The following is a 17621-nucleotide window of genomic DNA, read 5'->3' on the forward strand; positions in this document are numbered from 1 at the left end:
ACCCAAACTGGGCAGGCCCCACTTCGATTGCGAGCATAGTTCGATCATGTCCTATCTCTTCTTGTCTAGGTTTCAAATTGCAATAATCGACCAACGCCACACGACAGCAGCTTATCGAAAGGAAAGCTGCATTCGTAGATAACTGCTGTGACCTGTCGGTTCGGTCGGTCGGTCGGTCGGTCGGTCGATTGCTTGTGCATGATTGACATCGATGGACCGCACTTCACAGCACTGCCGAATTTCGAGTTCGGTTTGCGCGATTGACATACACGCGAGAGATTTACACCGGCACACTTAATCGTGTCATGTATCCATAAAAGCGTGCGCCATCGTGGCTCATCTCACGGGCGTCAATCTTCCAAGGGGTGGGATAAGGCTATCTCGAAATGATGATGATGAGTATGATCCTATGTATGCCAATTGGCGGTAATTTGTGGGTCCTATTTCCATGAATGGTTTCAAGGTCTCTTAAAAAAAGGTGATAAAGAAAATGATCATCTATTGAAAAAAATATAATAAGTAATCATATTAAACAATACATAGTGCATTCACAAAAAAATGCAGTCCTCGTAGCTTGATCAATAAACTAGTAATGATTCAAACAATATTAATGTACCTAATGCTGTAAATTAGAGGTGTCGCAACAGTGAGTACGAAGTTCTTTTGTTAAATCCTCTAAAAACCCATTAAATAAGACTAAATATGATAATTATTATACATAACACGATACATAATTGAATAATTAATTCAAAATATAAAACTTCGTGTTAAATTAAACTAGTTTGATAAATTTTAATTTTTAAGTTTTCCCGATTCTCAACGATTAAATAATCAGAGTATGAAGATAAAGTTCCGAGTTACGCGGTTTGTGCGTTCCTGAGGAATCCGAGTAACTCGAATATCAGCGTAAGTCGAATTTCGTGGTTTTCTGCCAAAATAAAATTGATCATTCGGTTTTTTGTTTTCAATTCAATTTAGTACTTTTATACACTTTATCATTCATTTGATACAATTCGTGCAGAACAACATTCTGATATTTTTGGCTTTTAAGTAAATTAAATTTATTAGGAAAAATGCAATTTATACTGCATTGGACAATTCTTGAAGCAAATTGTACTGATTTGACATTTGGTGTGTCAAATTTAGAAAGCCACGTATCTCCGAATCTATTTAGTGGAAGTCAGGTTTGGTTCGACACTTCGGGTAAGTTCGACACCTTGCCGTTTTTGTATTTATAGAACTTTTTGAAGAAAAAAAAACTAGTACATATTATTTATGTCAACTGTTTCGAATATTTGAATCACATTTTACTGATCAGAAACCTGTCAATTGTCAAAAAACAACAAAATAAACACATGGTGGTTCTGATTGACAGCCGATGTAAGTTTTTACTTCTTACTTAACTTAAGGAATTGTGGCGTTATTTCAACAAAATTATAGTTTCCGTGTAAATAGTATTGTTTTATAAACTCTATTGATTTGTTCTGTATCACAGGACGTAATTTTTATATTAAACTATATAATATAAAATGTCACTAAAACTTGTGCGTCCAATGGGGGCAAAATCGACACCTCCACTTGGTAGTAGTGTAATGCTTATTTGTAGCATGTTAACTTTTTTATATATCGTAATTTGAAAGTGCCTGTATTTTATACAGATCTCCCTTAACGATGTACGACAAACGTAATAATTAAGCTGAACAAACACGCAATTAAAAATGCCGTAGAAGCTTTAAAACTCAATATGTAAACTAACCAAGGAAGTTATAATTATGGAATTTAGCTATTATTCCCTCACAGAACGTTTGTGAAACTCAGACTCAAAATATGTACTTTATATATGGTTTAGGCTTATGAAAATTAAAATTGTTATGACTTTGACCGTATTTTAGGCTTACTTTAGGCCGGGCAGGCTTAACTTAAGAAAAAAATAGTCGCTGGTTTGGAATCACATTGACCGATGTTCGCCTTTTGGCTTTCGAGTTGGCAGAGAAAAATAAAATTGAACACTTTTAAATTTTATAAATAAAGAAAAAGATTACTGGAAGATAGCTGCCAGGTTAATTTTTAAAAAGAATCTTAACCAATCATTCCGTAACCCAGATGCTACCTCTGCACCTTCTACTATATGGAGTCTGGTCCGATGCTATTTGTAATGAAATTTTTGTTCTTGCTTGTAGCTTCATTTATTTCGCATATTACAATTATGTTTTGTGTTAATTTTTCATAAAATTGGTACGAAATACTTTGTTGAACTTCAATGAAAACTACAGGCCATCAGAGTTTGTTATTTTAAAAGCTAAAACCAATGTGTCGAAATCACCCCACAAGGTGTCGATTTTACCCCATCATGGTGTCGATCTTACCCGCACTGCAGTCGTGACGCAACAAAAAACACACTTTTTTTATTTTTACCAAAATGTTTTCAAAATCAATCCAGGAACCGTAGTTTCTCGTAAGATAGTACGTAATAAATCAAAAAAGCTTTTTCGATGTCTACTAGTAAGTTTACATTGGCAGAAGTATTGCAATCAGGGGAAAACATTAAGGTGTCGAAACTACCCCCAGTTCCCCTAAGTCGAGAAACGCGTAATTCGGAAACAGATTGTTGTGTATTTTTTGTAAAAAGTAATAATAAATAGTTTTTACTTTAAAAAAATGTAACTAGTAAATTCAAATTAAAATTTTCCCTAATTTTTTTGTGTTGCTGCAGAAGATTTACTTGATTTTTATCATCGAATGATCATCGATAAACGCTAATTATATTAAAATGCTCTAAAATAAAAAATATATAATAGAAATTTGAGAATTTTTAAACTAATTAGTACTGTATTAGGACTTAATTTAATTAATTTTTTAAATGCATTTAAATGTTGTTGATATGTGTAATAACTCTGCATACAATTTTACTGTTAAGTTCTAATTTTACGCAGAGTTATTACACATATCAACAACATTTAAATGCATTTAAAAAATGGTATAAAAAATGTCAAAGCCAAGTCTACATTGACACACACTCCTTTAGTATTTGTTCTGATCCTTGCCTGGTTGATAGATAGTAGATCCATCTCCATCCGAAAAAAATGTAATTATCCAATCATTGAACGTCTGAAATTTGTCTAAGTGAATCTGAGTCTAAGCTTGCCTAATTCAAAAAGTCCCTTTATAGTTAGAATGCCAATGTTCTAAAGCCAAAACGTCCCCAAGGAATAGAGACTAACGTGATCTGACTTTAAAAAAAACATAGAAAAGTTAAAAAACACTCAACTTTTTCAATTGACACTTTCAAATGGACTGCAAATTTGCCCAGATGTTTATAATTATTGATGCAAACCAATCCATTTCATGATGACATGCTGTTGATAGCTTGTCTCGCGCGTGGTGCTAGCAGGAAACAGCTTAACGCGCCTCACTCCGATGGCCAGCCAGCCAGCCAGCCAGTAGTGACACTAAGTACTCCACAAAGGCCGATTTGCAGAGAAAATTTAGCAGCAAATGCAAACCACAACACACACACACACACAGACACAGCCTCTGGCCAAAGTGCACCTCCACCACACGTACGCTCTTGCCCACGCAACGAAAAACACAACCGCGCGCACGCACACGCGCTTCGGGAGGATGAAATATTGTCCGGTTGTGAATAATTGACAAGATAACTCTCAGTCGCATTAGTATCAATCAAATGTTATGGACCGCCCGACGAAACCGTCTGCTTCGCTGGACCACAAGCAGCAGCGGCAACAGCGATATCACGCGAACTCCCAGCACTTCTGACAACCATGGCCAAACCAGCGACCAGCAAGTCTGCAGGCTTCTACACACTTTCGCATCAACCGACCATTCTCGGCCATTTGATGGAGGGTGCCCTCGGCCCCACCTTCCTCCGTAATAGAGAAATGTTTGGCCTGACAGTATGGCACTTGAGGCTCGGCCACTCGGGCTCGATGATACTTTGGCTGTCTGTTGGGCCATCTATCAAGCTCGCTGGAAGCGTGAATGACAATGACGCTTTCTGACGGTGTGACGATGAGCGCTTCGTGTGCGTGATTCGCGCCTTGTAATCAATATCGCCTACATGGGGCAGTGTCCAGCCGGCTTGGATAGTTCACGCTGGTACTCGTGCTGAGGCTCTTGGGGTTGATGGAGTATATGCCCCAGCGAAAGGCGTGAAGATTTTGGAAGTCACTTGCAAAAACTAAAAACTTTTTAAACCAACTCTCATGACTTTTCTAAGCAAAAATCCCGAAGAAAAGAATCAACGGCTTCTTAAAAATAGGTCCACCTCCTCCGCCGAACAATAGCTAATAATTGTTCTGCCGAAATCTGTTTCGAATCGAAAGTCAATTAGCCACACTTCGTACGGGTAGCGCCGTCGTGGTGAGGTTGACGTTTGCTGTTGTGCCGAGCGCAACATGAAAAATCTATGCTTTCACCCCGTTTCCAGGCGATCACTTCCACCCCCCAGTGTGACACGCGTTGATTAGTTCCGAACGTCTGCAGGGACGACATTTTCACACTGCGTTAACCTCCACCTCCCATCCTCCCGCAATTCATTCGGGATGGGGGGAGACCTTCTACATCGACCATGGGGGCTACCGGTGATTAATTGTGCTCAATTAGGTCGATAGTTTTGGCGTCTTTCTTTCATGCGGACGGACGGACGAACGGTTGCGCTAGTCCGCAATACTGCTGCTGCTGCTGCTGCTGCTGCAAACGTGTCCCCAGGGTGGGACAATAAATCAAATTTGTCTAGAACGAAACATTCATCAGTCACCGAAAGAAACATACGTATTTATAGCCCCCCCTCGATAGCCATTCTTGCTTTTCGGGGTGCACGGCGATGTCTCCTTTCTCTCTCTCTCTCTCTCTCGTGGAAGGCGGACGGTATAAAAATGACGAAAAGACGATTGACAACAATCACCGCCTGCCTGCCGTTGCTGTACTTGTTGCCGTCACCGGTGTCGTCGTCATCGTCATCGTTTTTCGTCGTTGTCATTGAGGCAGCACACCAAGAAGCTTTAAGAAAGGGTCACACGGATCATGGTACGACTCGAGATCGATGGATCATCCTGCGGGCAGCACAGAGAAGAAGCTGGATGTATCATGAGGTTGAGATAAAGATGTGAATGTCTTTCAACCTAGCGGCATGGCTCACAACACTTCCGAGCTTTGTGCTTATAATCGAATCGGTGTTGGGTGCGGCCTGGAGGGAACACAGCAACAAAAAAAAACACAGGCGTCCCGTAACGCGGGGAAGCGAGAATTTCTCCTTCGCAAAGGATGATAAAACTGTGATCATAAGCGCAACTGGAGTGATTGACGATTTCGTGTTGTCCCGTGACACACCGGCAGGCAACCGTGCCATTCGAACCGTGTCACCGTGTGGTCAGATAGATGGCAATCGATTTCCGCGACGCGATTAATGGAAAGACTCCCGGACGTCGTTTCCATCCAGCTTCCCCCTCCCCCCATCGGTCTTTCACTATCAAGATTGAAGCTACGGCGATGCAGTTTTGCAGTCATTGTCCTGTCCATCATATTTTGTGCTTGCCCGCTTTTGCGTTGGCAGGGGCGTTTGCAATCGGATACGTTCAAATATCATCCGGGACGGGACGGACCGGGGGATTTTCGGGATCTTTACATCATCCTCTAACACTGCAGTGCAGCACTGTGATGGATGCATTCAGATGCTAGTTTAAGCTCCTTTTGAAAGCTCTTAAGTATCCTGTTTACTTGCGCAGAACAAACATTGAAAGAAGGCAAAACAAGCGGATTTTCCTACAGAACAAAGGAAACGATGGAGTTCATCATCATCATCACACGGGGGTTTAAATTTAAAAAAATATCTCTCCTCACCTTCGCAATTGACGCAATGATGTCATACCAATCAGCCAGCCCAGTCTTGCAGTGCGTAATTCGTTCGTGTGAAAAGCGCCCGGCAATGTCCACTCATCCATCATGTCGCGACGCTTGACCATCAATTTGTCACATGAAAGAATGCTGCGAGTGAGTGAGTGAGTGAGTGTTTCTGCTGTGTTTATAAATAATATAAAATATGTGAACGATGAATAAACCGTATAGTGCCGCGCGATGGTTTATTTATCACCCATAAAACACCTACCTACCTTCTACTTGGCAGATTGGCCACGCTGAGACTTTTTCCGTTCGGGGGTGTCTTCGGGTACGTGTATTGCCCGCGAGCATGACGCGCACACTCTCCCCGGGATCGGGCGGTGTAAATCACAATTTGTCAATCCTGGAATGCATCTCGGCAAAGCCAAACGGACGTGACAGCATCGTCACCGGGTTTCGCCTCAATATTGCTAACCATGTACCAATATATCTTGCCTCTCTCTTGCCCCCTCCCCTTTCATGTACCTTCCCCGTACCGTACGACAGCAAGTGAAGAGTTTTCACTTTCTTACCACCCCTGATGACTTCACGCTTTCTTGGACAAGATTAATGGTCCACTAGTGTGAGGTGAGGGATAGATTGCCCAAAAACCACACACATTTTTGAAAAAATAGTATAAAACCTCTTTAACCTCTTGAAAGATTTTTAATAAAATTCATGAAAAAGTTCATTACCTTTCCATTGAAAATGTCCTTCATTACTTCCGTGTAGCTATTACTGACTGCAAATTAGCTTGCAGAAAATGTGGCCCAATAGTGCTCACACCTGTAAGTTTGGCGAAACAACGTACACTACATTAACACTTCCTAATCGATTTCCGAACTGCTTCGTGCAAATAAATTATCACACATTAAAACGTGACATTTTGACCCCGGGACAGGCTCAGCACACCCCCCTTCTTCGCCACTTCCAACCACCAACGAAGCTCAAGCAAGCATAATGCAATGCCGGAACAGAAGCTGTATCACAATTAATGATTCGTTGGGGAATGATTTTACGCATCCAACCGCCCATAATTTAACGTATCAAATAGCGATCGACAGTTCATTGGGTGCCATCAGTTTTCGGGACAGGAGAGATGAACGCTTTACTTCGTACGTGGCCCCATGCCCAATTCCCACTCGCCATTACTACCATGTCCCTCCACCTCCCTCCCCCCCCCCTTCCCTATCAGAAAACGTGCGGGGTACGTACATGCATTTCAACTTTATAATGAATCTGTACGCTCACCGATCAGTATGCAGCGTAGCGTAAAATATATTGTCAAAAAAGCCACCCCAAAATCGATCCAGAAACGCGACACACACACACACAGAGACACAGGCGTATGAATTGCATAAAAGCTGATAAGCTACCAGTTTTAAATTATAGGCGCACCCAAGCCCTCCCCCATTCCGACCGAGCGTGATCGTTCACTGCCCATCCGTGGGCAGCCAGGGATCACCGGACAATGAATTAAATTTTTTAATGTACACATTCAATCACAACAGCGCTCGGGCTCCCGATTCTATCGGCTTCGATAGAACCGCTCGCACCCATCCCTAGAACGCCCCTGCACCATGCCCGCCGGATAGGGACGAGGTACACCTGTCGTTTCGGAATTGCATACACCCGTTGCAGTCACGCAGGCAGTCCCACGCACAACACGCCGGGTTTGCCCGGGAGGGACAGCCGTCCGACAGCCCAAATGCTGGCATCATCGAACACCTCGGACGCTCGGACTGGGCTAGGTGCTGGCCCGGTTCGGTGGATGGGCCAGGGGGTTTGCAGCACAAACGAATACAACAGCAGTGTGACAGCAGCAATTACGGATTCACCGAAAATTTCAACGCGGACATTTAATCAATATCATTTTAATGCGCACAGATAAAAATAACACATAAATCAAATTAATCTTGAAATCAAAAATGCTCAAATTAACACATGTTCGGTGCGCAGGGCTTTGGTGCAGACGCGCTACGCTTTGGTGAAGAGAGTGCAACTGTGTTTTTGTCTGTTTCTGTTGGTAACAGTTGACAGTTGGAATAATGTAAAGTGTATTTACATTATCAAGTAGAATTGAAATGCATTTCAACCATAAACGTTGGTTTGAATCTATATTAAGACGATCATGAATAAAATTAACAATCAACATATGATCAACGAAAATGGTAAAATTGTATTTAGTGATCGTGTTGCTAATAACAATACAAAACTGTTTTTTTTATTTCACCCCACACAATATTTAAAAAATTAACGATTTAATGAACATATTTTTTAATAATGTGAAACATTTTCTGCAAATAAATACTAGATTAAAATAATGTGTATCCTTCCCCTGCAATTAAATGTATCAATAATTGCATCAAGGTAACATTTCGTAACTTCAGATATTGAAAATTTAATTTTAGTAATTAGTTATTTCTTACATGTTATTCAATGCAAATAATTCTGGAATACACTATCCAACACAATAAACCATATTTGGATATCTAATGTACAGATTACAATTATAAAACTTAAAATTTAATTTCGCTTTCTTTGGATTAGGGACTTAATGGACCTAAATTGAGAACGAAATGAAAATTTTCTTATAACAAATAGCTTAAGCCTTAAACAAATTAAACAAACAAAAAAAAATTTCAAATTGACACCAACAACTGTTCCCCCAGAATAAGACCACGAAAAAACGATAACACTCCTTGCAAATCATACTACAACTGATTGGTGTCATGTTGTCGATCGTTTCCTCGTTTATGATTTTTGCTACTTCCTGCCATAGGTGAAACTCTCACCTTACCTGCTAGAACATTGATAGCAAAAGGTGAGCAACGCTGACAAAACATCGACACTGATGGCCCATCATGAAATGGTAGCAGCGTTTGATGCTCCTGTTTTTTTTTTTTTTGCGTCAAATTTGCCTTCTTGTTTGACATTTTTTTGCACATCACTCTCTCACTATGCACCCTGTGCCGGGTGCCCAATTTCTTTCACACTCTGGAAAGAATCAACAAATTTGCCTTGGTTACGTTTACTATCCGTTCTCTTCTTTTTTTTTTTTTTTTCCTTTCACTGGGAAATTGGTGGATCAAGTGGAAAACCAGCATGATAGCGGAACAACAACACAAAAAATGCTTCCCCTGAAGGTATATTTACACAGAAGCTGTTGGTTGGCTCGAAGAGAGACAGAGTGAGCGTACGAGAGGTGAATCGCGGCACCGTATGCCTGTTATTATTGATGGAATGTGATAGACTCAATTAACCTATGCACCTGATGCACCGTTGTCGGTGGTCCACCGGTTACGTTATTTAAGCAAAACAAAATGTGGCACACCAATACCACAGCAAGCGGTGCGATGGCCTCAAAGGGTGCAAGAAGTGAGAGAACAAAAAAAAAACAAATGAAAATTTCATCAAACGAACAACAAAAAACTACGAAAGCACACTACAATGATATGCACACAACGAACAGTGCAACATTTGTTTTTTTTTTTTTTTTTTTTTAGAGACAGCATGAATCAGTTTAACGAGCGATGAAAATTGACGAGATCAAAATAAATTGGATTCACGATCAAGTTTTTGCTTGGGGTTTCCCGGTAAAACAGGTGGCCAATGAATAAATTGGATCGGTTTTTGTTTGTGCACGAAATTGTTTTAAATTATACATTTGGGATACCGTGTTAGTGAAAATTTAATGGTTTTAGGCTAGCTAATTTGGAATATACTTTTAATCCATTATAATTATACTGTATATTGAGAATCAAAAATAAAATAAACAAGATAAATAAATTAAATTAATAAATCATACAAAAAATAAAATATTTTAAACCACAATATAATGTACACAAATGCAGAAAATGAGCAAAAACGAGTTGAAATAATAATAATAATAATAATAATAATAATAATAATAATAATAATAATAATAATAATAATAATAATAATAATAATAATAATAATAATAATAATAATAATAATAATAATAATAATAATAATAATAATAATAATAATAATAATCATAATATTAATAATTTACATAAAAATCTACAAATCTACAAACAAAAATTAAACAAAGAAACTTTTAAACAAAACTTTTTCAACAAAACATGATAAATTGAAAATTTTGATGCAATATTACCACAAATACAAAATGTTGTAAAAAATGTTAAGTAAAAAACCAAATTATGTTGATATTAACAAAAGTCGATAACACTAAAACATACACACTTTGGCCTAGCTACAATATGGAATAGGAATAAAATGAAAACAAAACTACAAAAACAGTAATCGTTCAAACATTTCATGCCAGCTCTTACAAAACAATGTAAAACTCTAAATAAATCAAAATATACACACCTACAAACAAGCCCAATATAATGGCTAGCGGTTGTAATGTTTGCATAGTAAATCCATCTCGCTGGAATGACCAAACGAAGAAGACAAAAAAAACCCGTGCTCGTGAGTGTGTTGACCATTTTATCTCCATATGGTACCGAGCGGGGCGAATGCCATGTATTCATGGCATGTAATGAATAATCCATCATTCATTTGTTTGATATTTTCGTGTACCGTGCCCACTGCACAGCGATCCGCAGATGTCCACCGCACGCCGCAGCATCCCTTGGGACGGTCGTGTGCCTTGTGTGTACTTGTAAATGTAGTTGCGCGGCTTGCCCGAAACAGCAAAATCGCACAATGAAGTGACCATCGCGCACTGATGGATGCAGAGCCATTGTCGGGAATGATGGATGCCACTCGGCCCCCTTCACAGAGACACACAGAGGGAGATAGAGAGAGTGACCGACCGCACAGGGCAGACGCAAATCTATCGCGTCTGTCTGCGGTTAAGTCACTCAATCCTTCAATTGCACGCTAGGATTTACGTGCCACGGCACGGCTCGGCACGGCTCTTTCTTACCACACACACACACACGCCCTTCCCCATCCATCGAAATCCAATCGAGCTCTTCAACGCGGTGTCATAGTCCCAACATTCCCCAACCATGCCTTGCCACTTGATGGTGTATTGCATCGTCGCATAAAACCGGAACCATATCAAGCGTGGCATAACTCAAAATGATTTGTTGATTTTTGCCCAACCTGTCCAACGGGAACACTGGGGGCCACACTGCACAGACGACTCACCAACCGGGGTGCGGGAAGGTTTAGCAGTTATTGTACCTACACACAAGGTAAACGTTTGTGCTTTATATCCTGTCAGCACAAATGACCACAGACAATGTACAAGGGACAAGTCGCGTGTAACCACAAAACATACCGGTGAGTGAGTGAGATTTAGGACAGTGCTGGTGAGGTCCAAAACAAAAAATAGCCACAAAGGTGGGTGAGCCTTTGAGAATCCTAGTTCTTGCTGCACAGAATGTGCTCCTAAGAGAATGCTGCTGAACGTTACACTGTCACGTTCCTCCTATCAATCATTAACTAATACTCACGCCTAAAACCGTTAACATCGTTTCGTCTAGCACGCGTGTATCTTTGTTACGTTCAGCACTGTCCTGTTGCAGTTCGGTTCATTATTTTCCCATTTTGTGAAGGTCACCCACCACGGACCGTTGCATTACTTTTGCGCTCGTTGCGAACGATTATCATGCGTGCGTGTGTGTGCTCTTGGCCACGCCATCACCAACCAGTCATACCACCAGTGCCCCCCCCACCCCCACCAACACCCTAGCCGAAACGTGCAGCCACGCATCCTTGCTCGTCATTTGCAAGAGCATCATCATCTCACTTCACCGACCGAGTAGTTTAGCACCAATGTTTGCATAAGCCATGATGCCGTAGCCACCCGCGTATGCACCTTGCAGTATGATGCAGACCACCTAAAAGACAAACGCGTAGGCGCAAACCCCCAACGTTTTCTCCTGGCACCCCCAACGTCGCAGGACCGTGGCGTACGTGGCTGCTCGAAACCAAACACTCAGGTGTCATGTTGACGCGGAAAAACAAACAGACAAGTCCTGGAGTCTGGATGCGGGGATACGCATCCTTCTTCGCTTAAACGGTTTTGCCCGTTTTTTGCACCTTTTCGCACCCCGTATCCGAGTGTCCGTCATAAATACCGCACCGTGACGAATCCGGCATTCGTCCGCAATACGACGGCAAGGGTGGGACGGTGTACATGACTGCACAGGGCGACGGCTGCCGGCGTGACGAATGCTTGTGGTTCTTGCCCGGTTTGGCACGCCGTATGCAACTATGCATCGTGATCTGGCCACGATCCAAAGCCGTAGAGAGAGAGCGAGCAGCAAACGCAAAAATTAGCGACGTGTTGCAGGTCCTGCGTTTGCATAGCGCACACACACACACACACACCCTGGAGTGGATGATGCACAGATGGAGAGAGCGAGTATAAAGCTACTCAGGGCCATGCACACTCAAAGCCAGCATACCAGCAAGTCCTCGCCGTGGTCGTACTACCTTTGCGTACCTTGCGAACGAGTGCTAGGGCAAATGGCATGGAGAATGCAAAGCAGTGCAGCAAAAAAGTGCACCGCCAGTGCCATAGAAGCGCACGAGTGACTGACGAGTTGCGATAGTAGTGGAGGTTTGCCACTAGGCGAACGTAGACGACGGATCGCATACGCAACAACACCACAAAAAAAAACTCGGGGCGTATGAATCAGCTCGACGATAAAGAGACCAACTGACTGACGGCCAGCCTAGATGCTCCGGATGCGGACAGCGCTACTAAATAGCAGCCACCGATGGATGGTATGGCGTACGCACACACAAACACACGCATGACGCATCATGTATCATCGTCAATCTGTTTGCGTATGCAAGTTACTCACGGTGCAAAGTGCGTGCAAGAGCAAGCCATGACTCCTGTTGCTTCGGCTTTTTGTAGCGAACAAACAAGCGTTTAAGCGATTAGGATAAACATCAACAACTACTGCTGGTGTGTGTGTTTTCGGAACATGGATCAAATTGGGGGTATGCTTATAAAACAAGCTTGTTCAGGGTGTATAATCGTTAGCACATGGCATCAGACGGGGGATGAATTATGAATGGAATGGAATCAGGGCACGAATGATGCAATGATAACACAAACTTGTTGGCATTTGGTGTTAATGGAGTAGCGAAATATGCTTTCTAGAAGAAAAAAACGCACACATTAGTGACAATTTTGACACTTTGGCGGTGATATAAGCCACACGATTTAAAACTTCTCCGAAACGGGATCCATCAGCAACGCCATCTCGTGCTCACCACCACCAGCGCCACCACAGTCTCCAATGGATCGTTCAATGATGCGACCTACCGATGGAAGGCTGCTGCCACCTTGCTGTGGCTCCCGGGAATGGTGGTCCTTTTTGACGACAGCTTCCGACTTGGAGGTGGTGGCCACCATAAGCGTTTCGATTGCTTCGTGATTGACCGATGCCATCGCATCACTGTGTGTCCTACGCAAACTGCATCCAGCTCCCTTCTTTTTGGAGGTTTTGTTCTCCAGCTTTTTCAGTCTCTCCAACAGTTCATTGCGGCTAGATGTTTGCAACAGTTAATGTTATTGGAGTTTCTAGAATAATAACAATTAAATACATACGATTTCACAAGTGTACCCAGTTCCCGCTGGAGTTCGTTCATCTGTACTGCGTAGTCTCCGATTTGTAGGTGCAACTGTTCCACCGTTGACTCCAACTGACCATTTCGATTGCGCTCCGAGTCAAGCTGCATCTCCAGGTACTCGCAGTGTTCCCTAAACCATCAAGAAAATAAAACACTCACTAATGTTCCAAGCAATGTACATCCAGTTACTCGCCTGAGGCTCGCCAGCGTCTTCGGGCTCTTCTTCGAGGCCGACGCCGTGTCGGAACCATCATCGTCCACGTTCGCTCCCAGCTTCACCAGTATCTCGTGGCAGGCTTCGTTCGAGATTTTGATATTATCGCGTATGTCGAACTTTTCGATCGACGCGTTCATGTTCAAACATTCCGTAAGAAACTGGGCCGCCACATCGGTCAGCCCGCAGTTGCACACGTGTATCTGCCGCACCCAGGCATCGTCCTTCAAGACGTCGGTCAGCTCGAGCAAACCGTAGTCGCCGATCGCCGGGTTGTGGCTCAGGTACAGATATCGCAAACCCATTAGCTTATCCTCCTTAATGTCACCGTACCGCAGCGACTGCTCCCAGCTCGTGGCGTAGCGCTGCATCTTCTGAAACTTGATCACGTCCGCCACGGCCTGGCACCCTTTTACGGTCAGCTGGCACGCGGTCAGATTGAGGAGCTGCAGGTTGGGCAGAAACTTTATCTCGGCGCACAGCGCTTTACAACCTTCGTCGCCGATCGAGCAGCGCGCAAGGTTCAGCTCGGTCAGGGAAGTGTTTTGCGACAGCCCCTGGAGAATGAGAGAAAGAGAGCAGTGTAGAGAGTTAATCGCAACATTCACTAACCAGCAATCAATCACGGCCCGATTCGGACCTACCGTTATAAGCGTACACAGCCGTACACCTGCCAACGGGAAGCCTTCGATCGTGAAGTGCTCCACCACCTTGTTGGTGCGCAGAAAGGTCGCCAGCGTTTCCACCAGCTGCTTGAAGGTACGTTTGTCTATCAGTGGGGTTTTCTCTGCACCATTCCCTTCGTGAACGCTGTGTGGCACTAATCCATCCGCACCTGTGTTCCATACCGAAAGGAAATCCCATTTTTTATGAAAGAACTACAACATATTGCATCTCGCCACACGTCGTTACCTTCCGCGTAGGTTTTTCGCAAACGCAGCGCCACATTGTTCAGGGAATTGTCCTCCCGCAGCGCGTCCGTGATCAGCTGCCAATCGTAGCACTTGAACCGATCACCGTACACGTCCAGGAAGGATTGATTCTTCTTTTTGGTTTTCACTATTTCCGGCAACGGATGGAAGTTCTTCGACCGGCACAGCGCTAGGTAGCGATGGTGAAAGTCCTTGGCGCGCTGTCTATTGCGACGCTCGCTGCGGCCGGCGGGCTTCGCATTCGTGCTGTTCGTGTTGCTGGACATCTCTTGTGGGCTTGCTTGTCTGTACGTTGAAGAGCTCGACACTAAAATGCAAGCAGCACGGAGAGATGGTGCAAATGAAGACAACCTACAAGACTACTTTGATGAAAGTCTTTCGCTGAGTGCATGTTGCTTGGAATGAAGATTGCGAAACTTTCCTTCAAAATAAGGATTTCTCTTGCAGGACCAAAACAAACAAAAAGTTTATCGAAGTGAAATAATTACCTTCAGTTTTTTAAACTTTAATGAATGTTTATAAATTACAACAAACTGTCTAGTCTCTTATAACTTTTTCTCAAAATGTAATGACAATAAAAGTAATTTAAAGGGTGTTTTGCCCCATGATCCAACCACCAACAAACCCATTCACGCGCTCCGAAAGCAATAAAAACAACCCACTCAACCGCCCGAAAGGGCGAAAAAATAAACTTCCAAAAATATTGACCAACTGTACGACTGCTGCCCATCACCGGCAAGAATAAGAATATCCACCTCCCTGGGCGCTCTTCATTTGCTGCTGTCTGCAAACAGCTTCACTTCGTGTGGCTGTCACCGTTTAAACGCTACGAATCTTTCACTCCCCCGAAACCAACGACAGAAATACATGTCAGCCATGTATCACCCGCTCCAACCTACCCCCTTCGCATCCTTCCCCGCCACACCACATTGATGATGAACACTTTTTAAACACCGTTTGGCCACATCACGCCACGGCCACAATTCTGTCCGTGAAAAACATTAGAATCCAACACACAAACAACGAAAAAAAAACCACCACAAATCATGGTGCGCTGGGTTGCACACGGTGTATTTTACTCTCACTTAATTTGATGTGGCCATGTCGGTATGCTACCGTGCATCATTCATCAAAAAATATTTCAATTTTTCATTCGCACCCTCACGCCCTATCTGGCTCACTGTTTCGTGGTGGTTTATTCTTGGTGATGTGTGGTGCATTCCGGGCGGCTAAATTTACGTTACAGCACAACACAACAACGAAATCACGCACCCGCGAGCGGAGGATTTTCGTATCTTGTGGCGCATTTGATGAGCGTAATGGCCGTTCGTCTCGGTTTCGTCAACATTGAGTAATGGAAACGATCGACTCAAACAATCAAAATATTTTAAGAAAATGTATTTGCAGCAATTAACGTGTTACAGTTACAAATCGTTGGACTTCTCTCCCTCATTGGTTCCCTCTTGGACAGTGCCTTCGTCTTCCATTTCCACAACGCTCCACGGTTTCAAATCTTCTAGCCGCGTTCTGGGAGCAACTCCCATCCGCCGCAACATGCGCTTGTTTTCATAACTCACCAAATGTTCCATATTCGTGCCAACGCTGATGCAAAACTTATCCCGCCGCTCGCGACCCTTCGTCAGCACTTCAATAAAACTCTCCATCTCGGGCAGATAGTGCGCCCGCAGCACGCCCTGAGCATCCGATTCAGCCCGCCTATAGTCAGCAATATCAGTGCCATGTTTGCTTACCAGCTCACCCCGATCCACACTCTCATCAACCAAGACGGCGGCATCCTCCTTCTCCGCCGGTCGCAGCAGTTTGTGCGCACCGACAAAGTCAGCCGCTGCCAGGGCAATGTTTGCCGCGATTGCTTCCCGCTTTTCCGCATTGTACTTGCGCCGCTCCACCTCCGGGCGCATCTGACGAGCCATACGCTCCGGGCTTACGTTGCGCCGAGCCATGAGCTTCCTCAGCAGCGTTTGAAAGTGTCTTGCTTGATACTTCTGCTCCAACCGTTCGCTCAGTGGCATGCGCTTTTCAAGCTCCTGCAGTTTCTTCAACCGGGCCGTATCCGTGCCAGTGTCCGGTGCGTTCGCTGTCACGCGTTCCGCTTCCTGCTGGAGTCTGTTTTCGCGCGCATCAATTTCAGCTTGAATTTTCGCCTCAATCGTAGCGCCATTGCGATCGTAGTAACCCTTCACCCAGGTTGCTTGGTTCGTTTTGCGCGTTAGCTCATGGTTCATCATGCCCTCGAATTTTTCTACCTCATCCGGCAGGGGGTTGACAAAGGTCGGGGCTAGCTTGAAAATACGAATGTTTGCATTATGATCCGCAACGGCCAGGCAGTTGCGGGCGCTTGCCAAACGGTGCTGCGAGATGGTGGTAAGTGCTTCCGAGCCTAGATTCAAGCAAACAGTCGCACGGAATGTTTTCACTGCAAAAATGGCAAAAAAGCATACAATTAGATTGTTTTTACAATCTTTGAAAATCGTTCACCCTTACTCACAGCTCATGTCCCATATTTCAAAGTCCCCATTGCTCAGCCCGATGAAAAACACCGACGCGCGGTCCAAACTCCAACGGCACGCTGTAATCATTTCGGCTTTCTTGCGCCAAAACACGGGCGAACTCTTGTCGTCCTCAGCCCAGATCGCAAGAACATTGCCTCCGATCGAGAGGAACACACTGCGGCAGTGTGGATTGCGTTCCAGCGCCAAAATCGGCCCATCATGGATCTGCCCAAACACGTGCTGTACCTTTACCGGCTCATCGTTTACCAGCGCACCCTGCTCAAAATCGTACCCTTCCCAGCAGCCCTCAATCAGCTGACCCGTGTATGATCCAACCTTCAGCAGCATTTCACAGCCCACCGGCACCGGTTGCTGCTGGTGTTTGACGCGCACCGTGAGCTCCGTCACCGTTTCCAGCGGCATTGACAGATACACCGCTTCGTCGATGACCACCGACAGGACGGGCAGTTCGCAAAC

The 17621-nt window shown here is 43.9% G+C and overlaps 3 protein-coding genes across 3 annotated transcripts in view; 1 reads left to right on the plus strand and 2 right to left on the minus strand.

Annotated features, from left to right (window-relative positions):
* Window positions 1-17621, plus strand: part of LOC121595243 (protein tiptop) — a 177114-nt gene that overhangs the window by 81003 nt on the left and 78490 nt on the right. The window lies entirely within an intron of this gene.
* Window positions 12977-14996, minus strand: LOC121595246 (protein Cep78 homolog). Its single transcript, XM_041919055.1, has 5 exons — window positions 14612-14996; window positions 14344-14534; window positions 13679-14256; window positions 13463-13615; window positions 12977-13400 (listed from the first exon to the last, which is right to left on the minus strand). The coding sequence occupies exons 1-5, from the start codon at window positions 14895-14897 to the stop codon at window positions 13076-13078; spliced, it is 1533 nt and encodes a 510-aa protein (XP_041774989.1). The 5' UTR covers window positions 14898-14996; the 3' UTR covers window positions 12977-13075.
* LOC121595245 (dynein intermediate chain 3, axonemal-like) overlaps window positions 16017-17621 on the minus strand; it is a 3459-nt gene continuing 1854 nt past the window's right edge. The window contains exons 2-3 of the mRNA XM_041919054.1: window positions 17141-17621; window positions 16017-17068 (exon numbers count right to left, since the gene is read on the minus strand). The exon at window positions 17141-17621 is cut by the window's right edge and continues 1567 nt beyond it. Coding sequence (XP_041774988.1) covers window positions 16056-17068; window positions 17141-17621 — 1494 coding nt within the window. The 3' untranslated portion in view covers window positions 16017-16055. The remainder of the gene's footprint in view (window positions 17069-17140) is intronic.

The sequence above is a fragment of the Anopheles merus genome, chromosome 3R (assembly GCF_017562075.2).
Source record: "Anopheles merus strain MAF chromosome 3R, AmerM5.1, whole genome shotgun sequence".
Lineage (NCBI taxonomy): Eukaryota > Metazoa > Arthropoda > Insecta > Diptera > Culicidae > Anopheles > Anopheles merus.

Coding starts and splice junctions, on each gene's coding strand:
- LOC121595246 (XM_041919055.1), bottom strand. CDS start 14,897: ATGTCCAGCAACACGAACAGCACGAATGCGAAGCCCGCCGGCCGCAGC. Junction 14,535..14,611: donor GCGAAAAACCTACGCGGAAG/GTAACGACGTGT, acceptor TATGGAACACAG/GTGCGGATGGATTAGTGCCA. Junction 13,401..13,462: donor CTGGGTACACTTGTGAAATC/GTATGTATTTAA, acceptor GCAAACATCTAG/CCGCAATGAACTGTTGGAGA.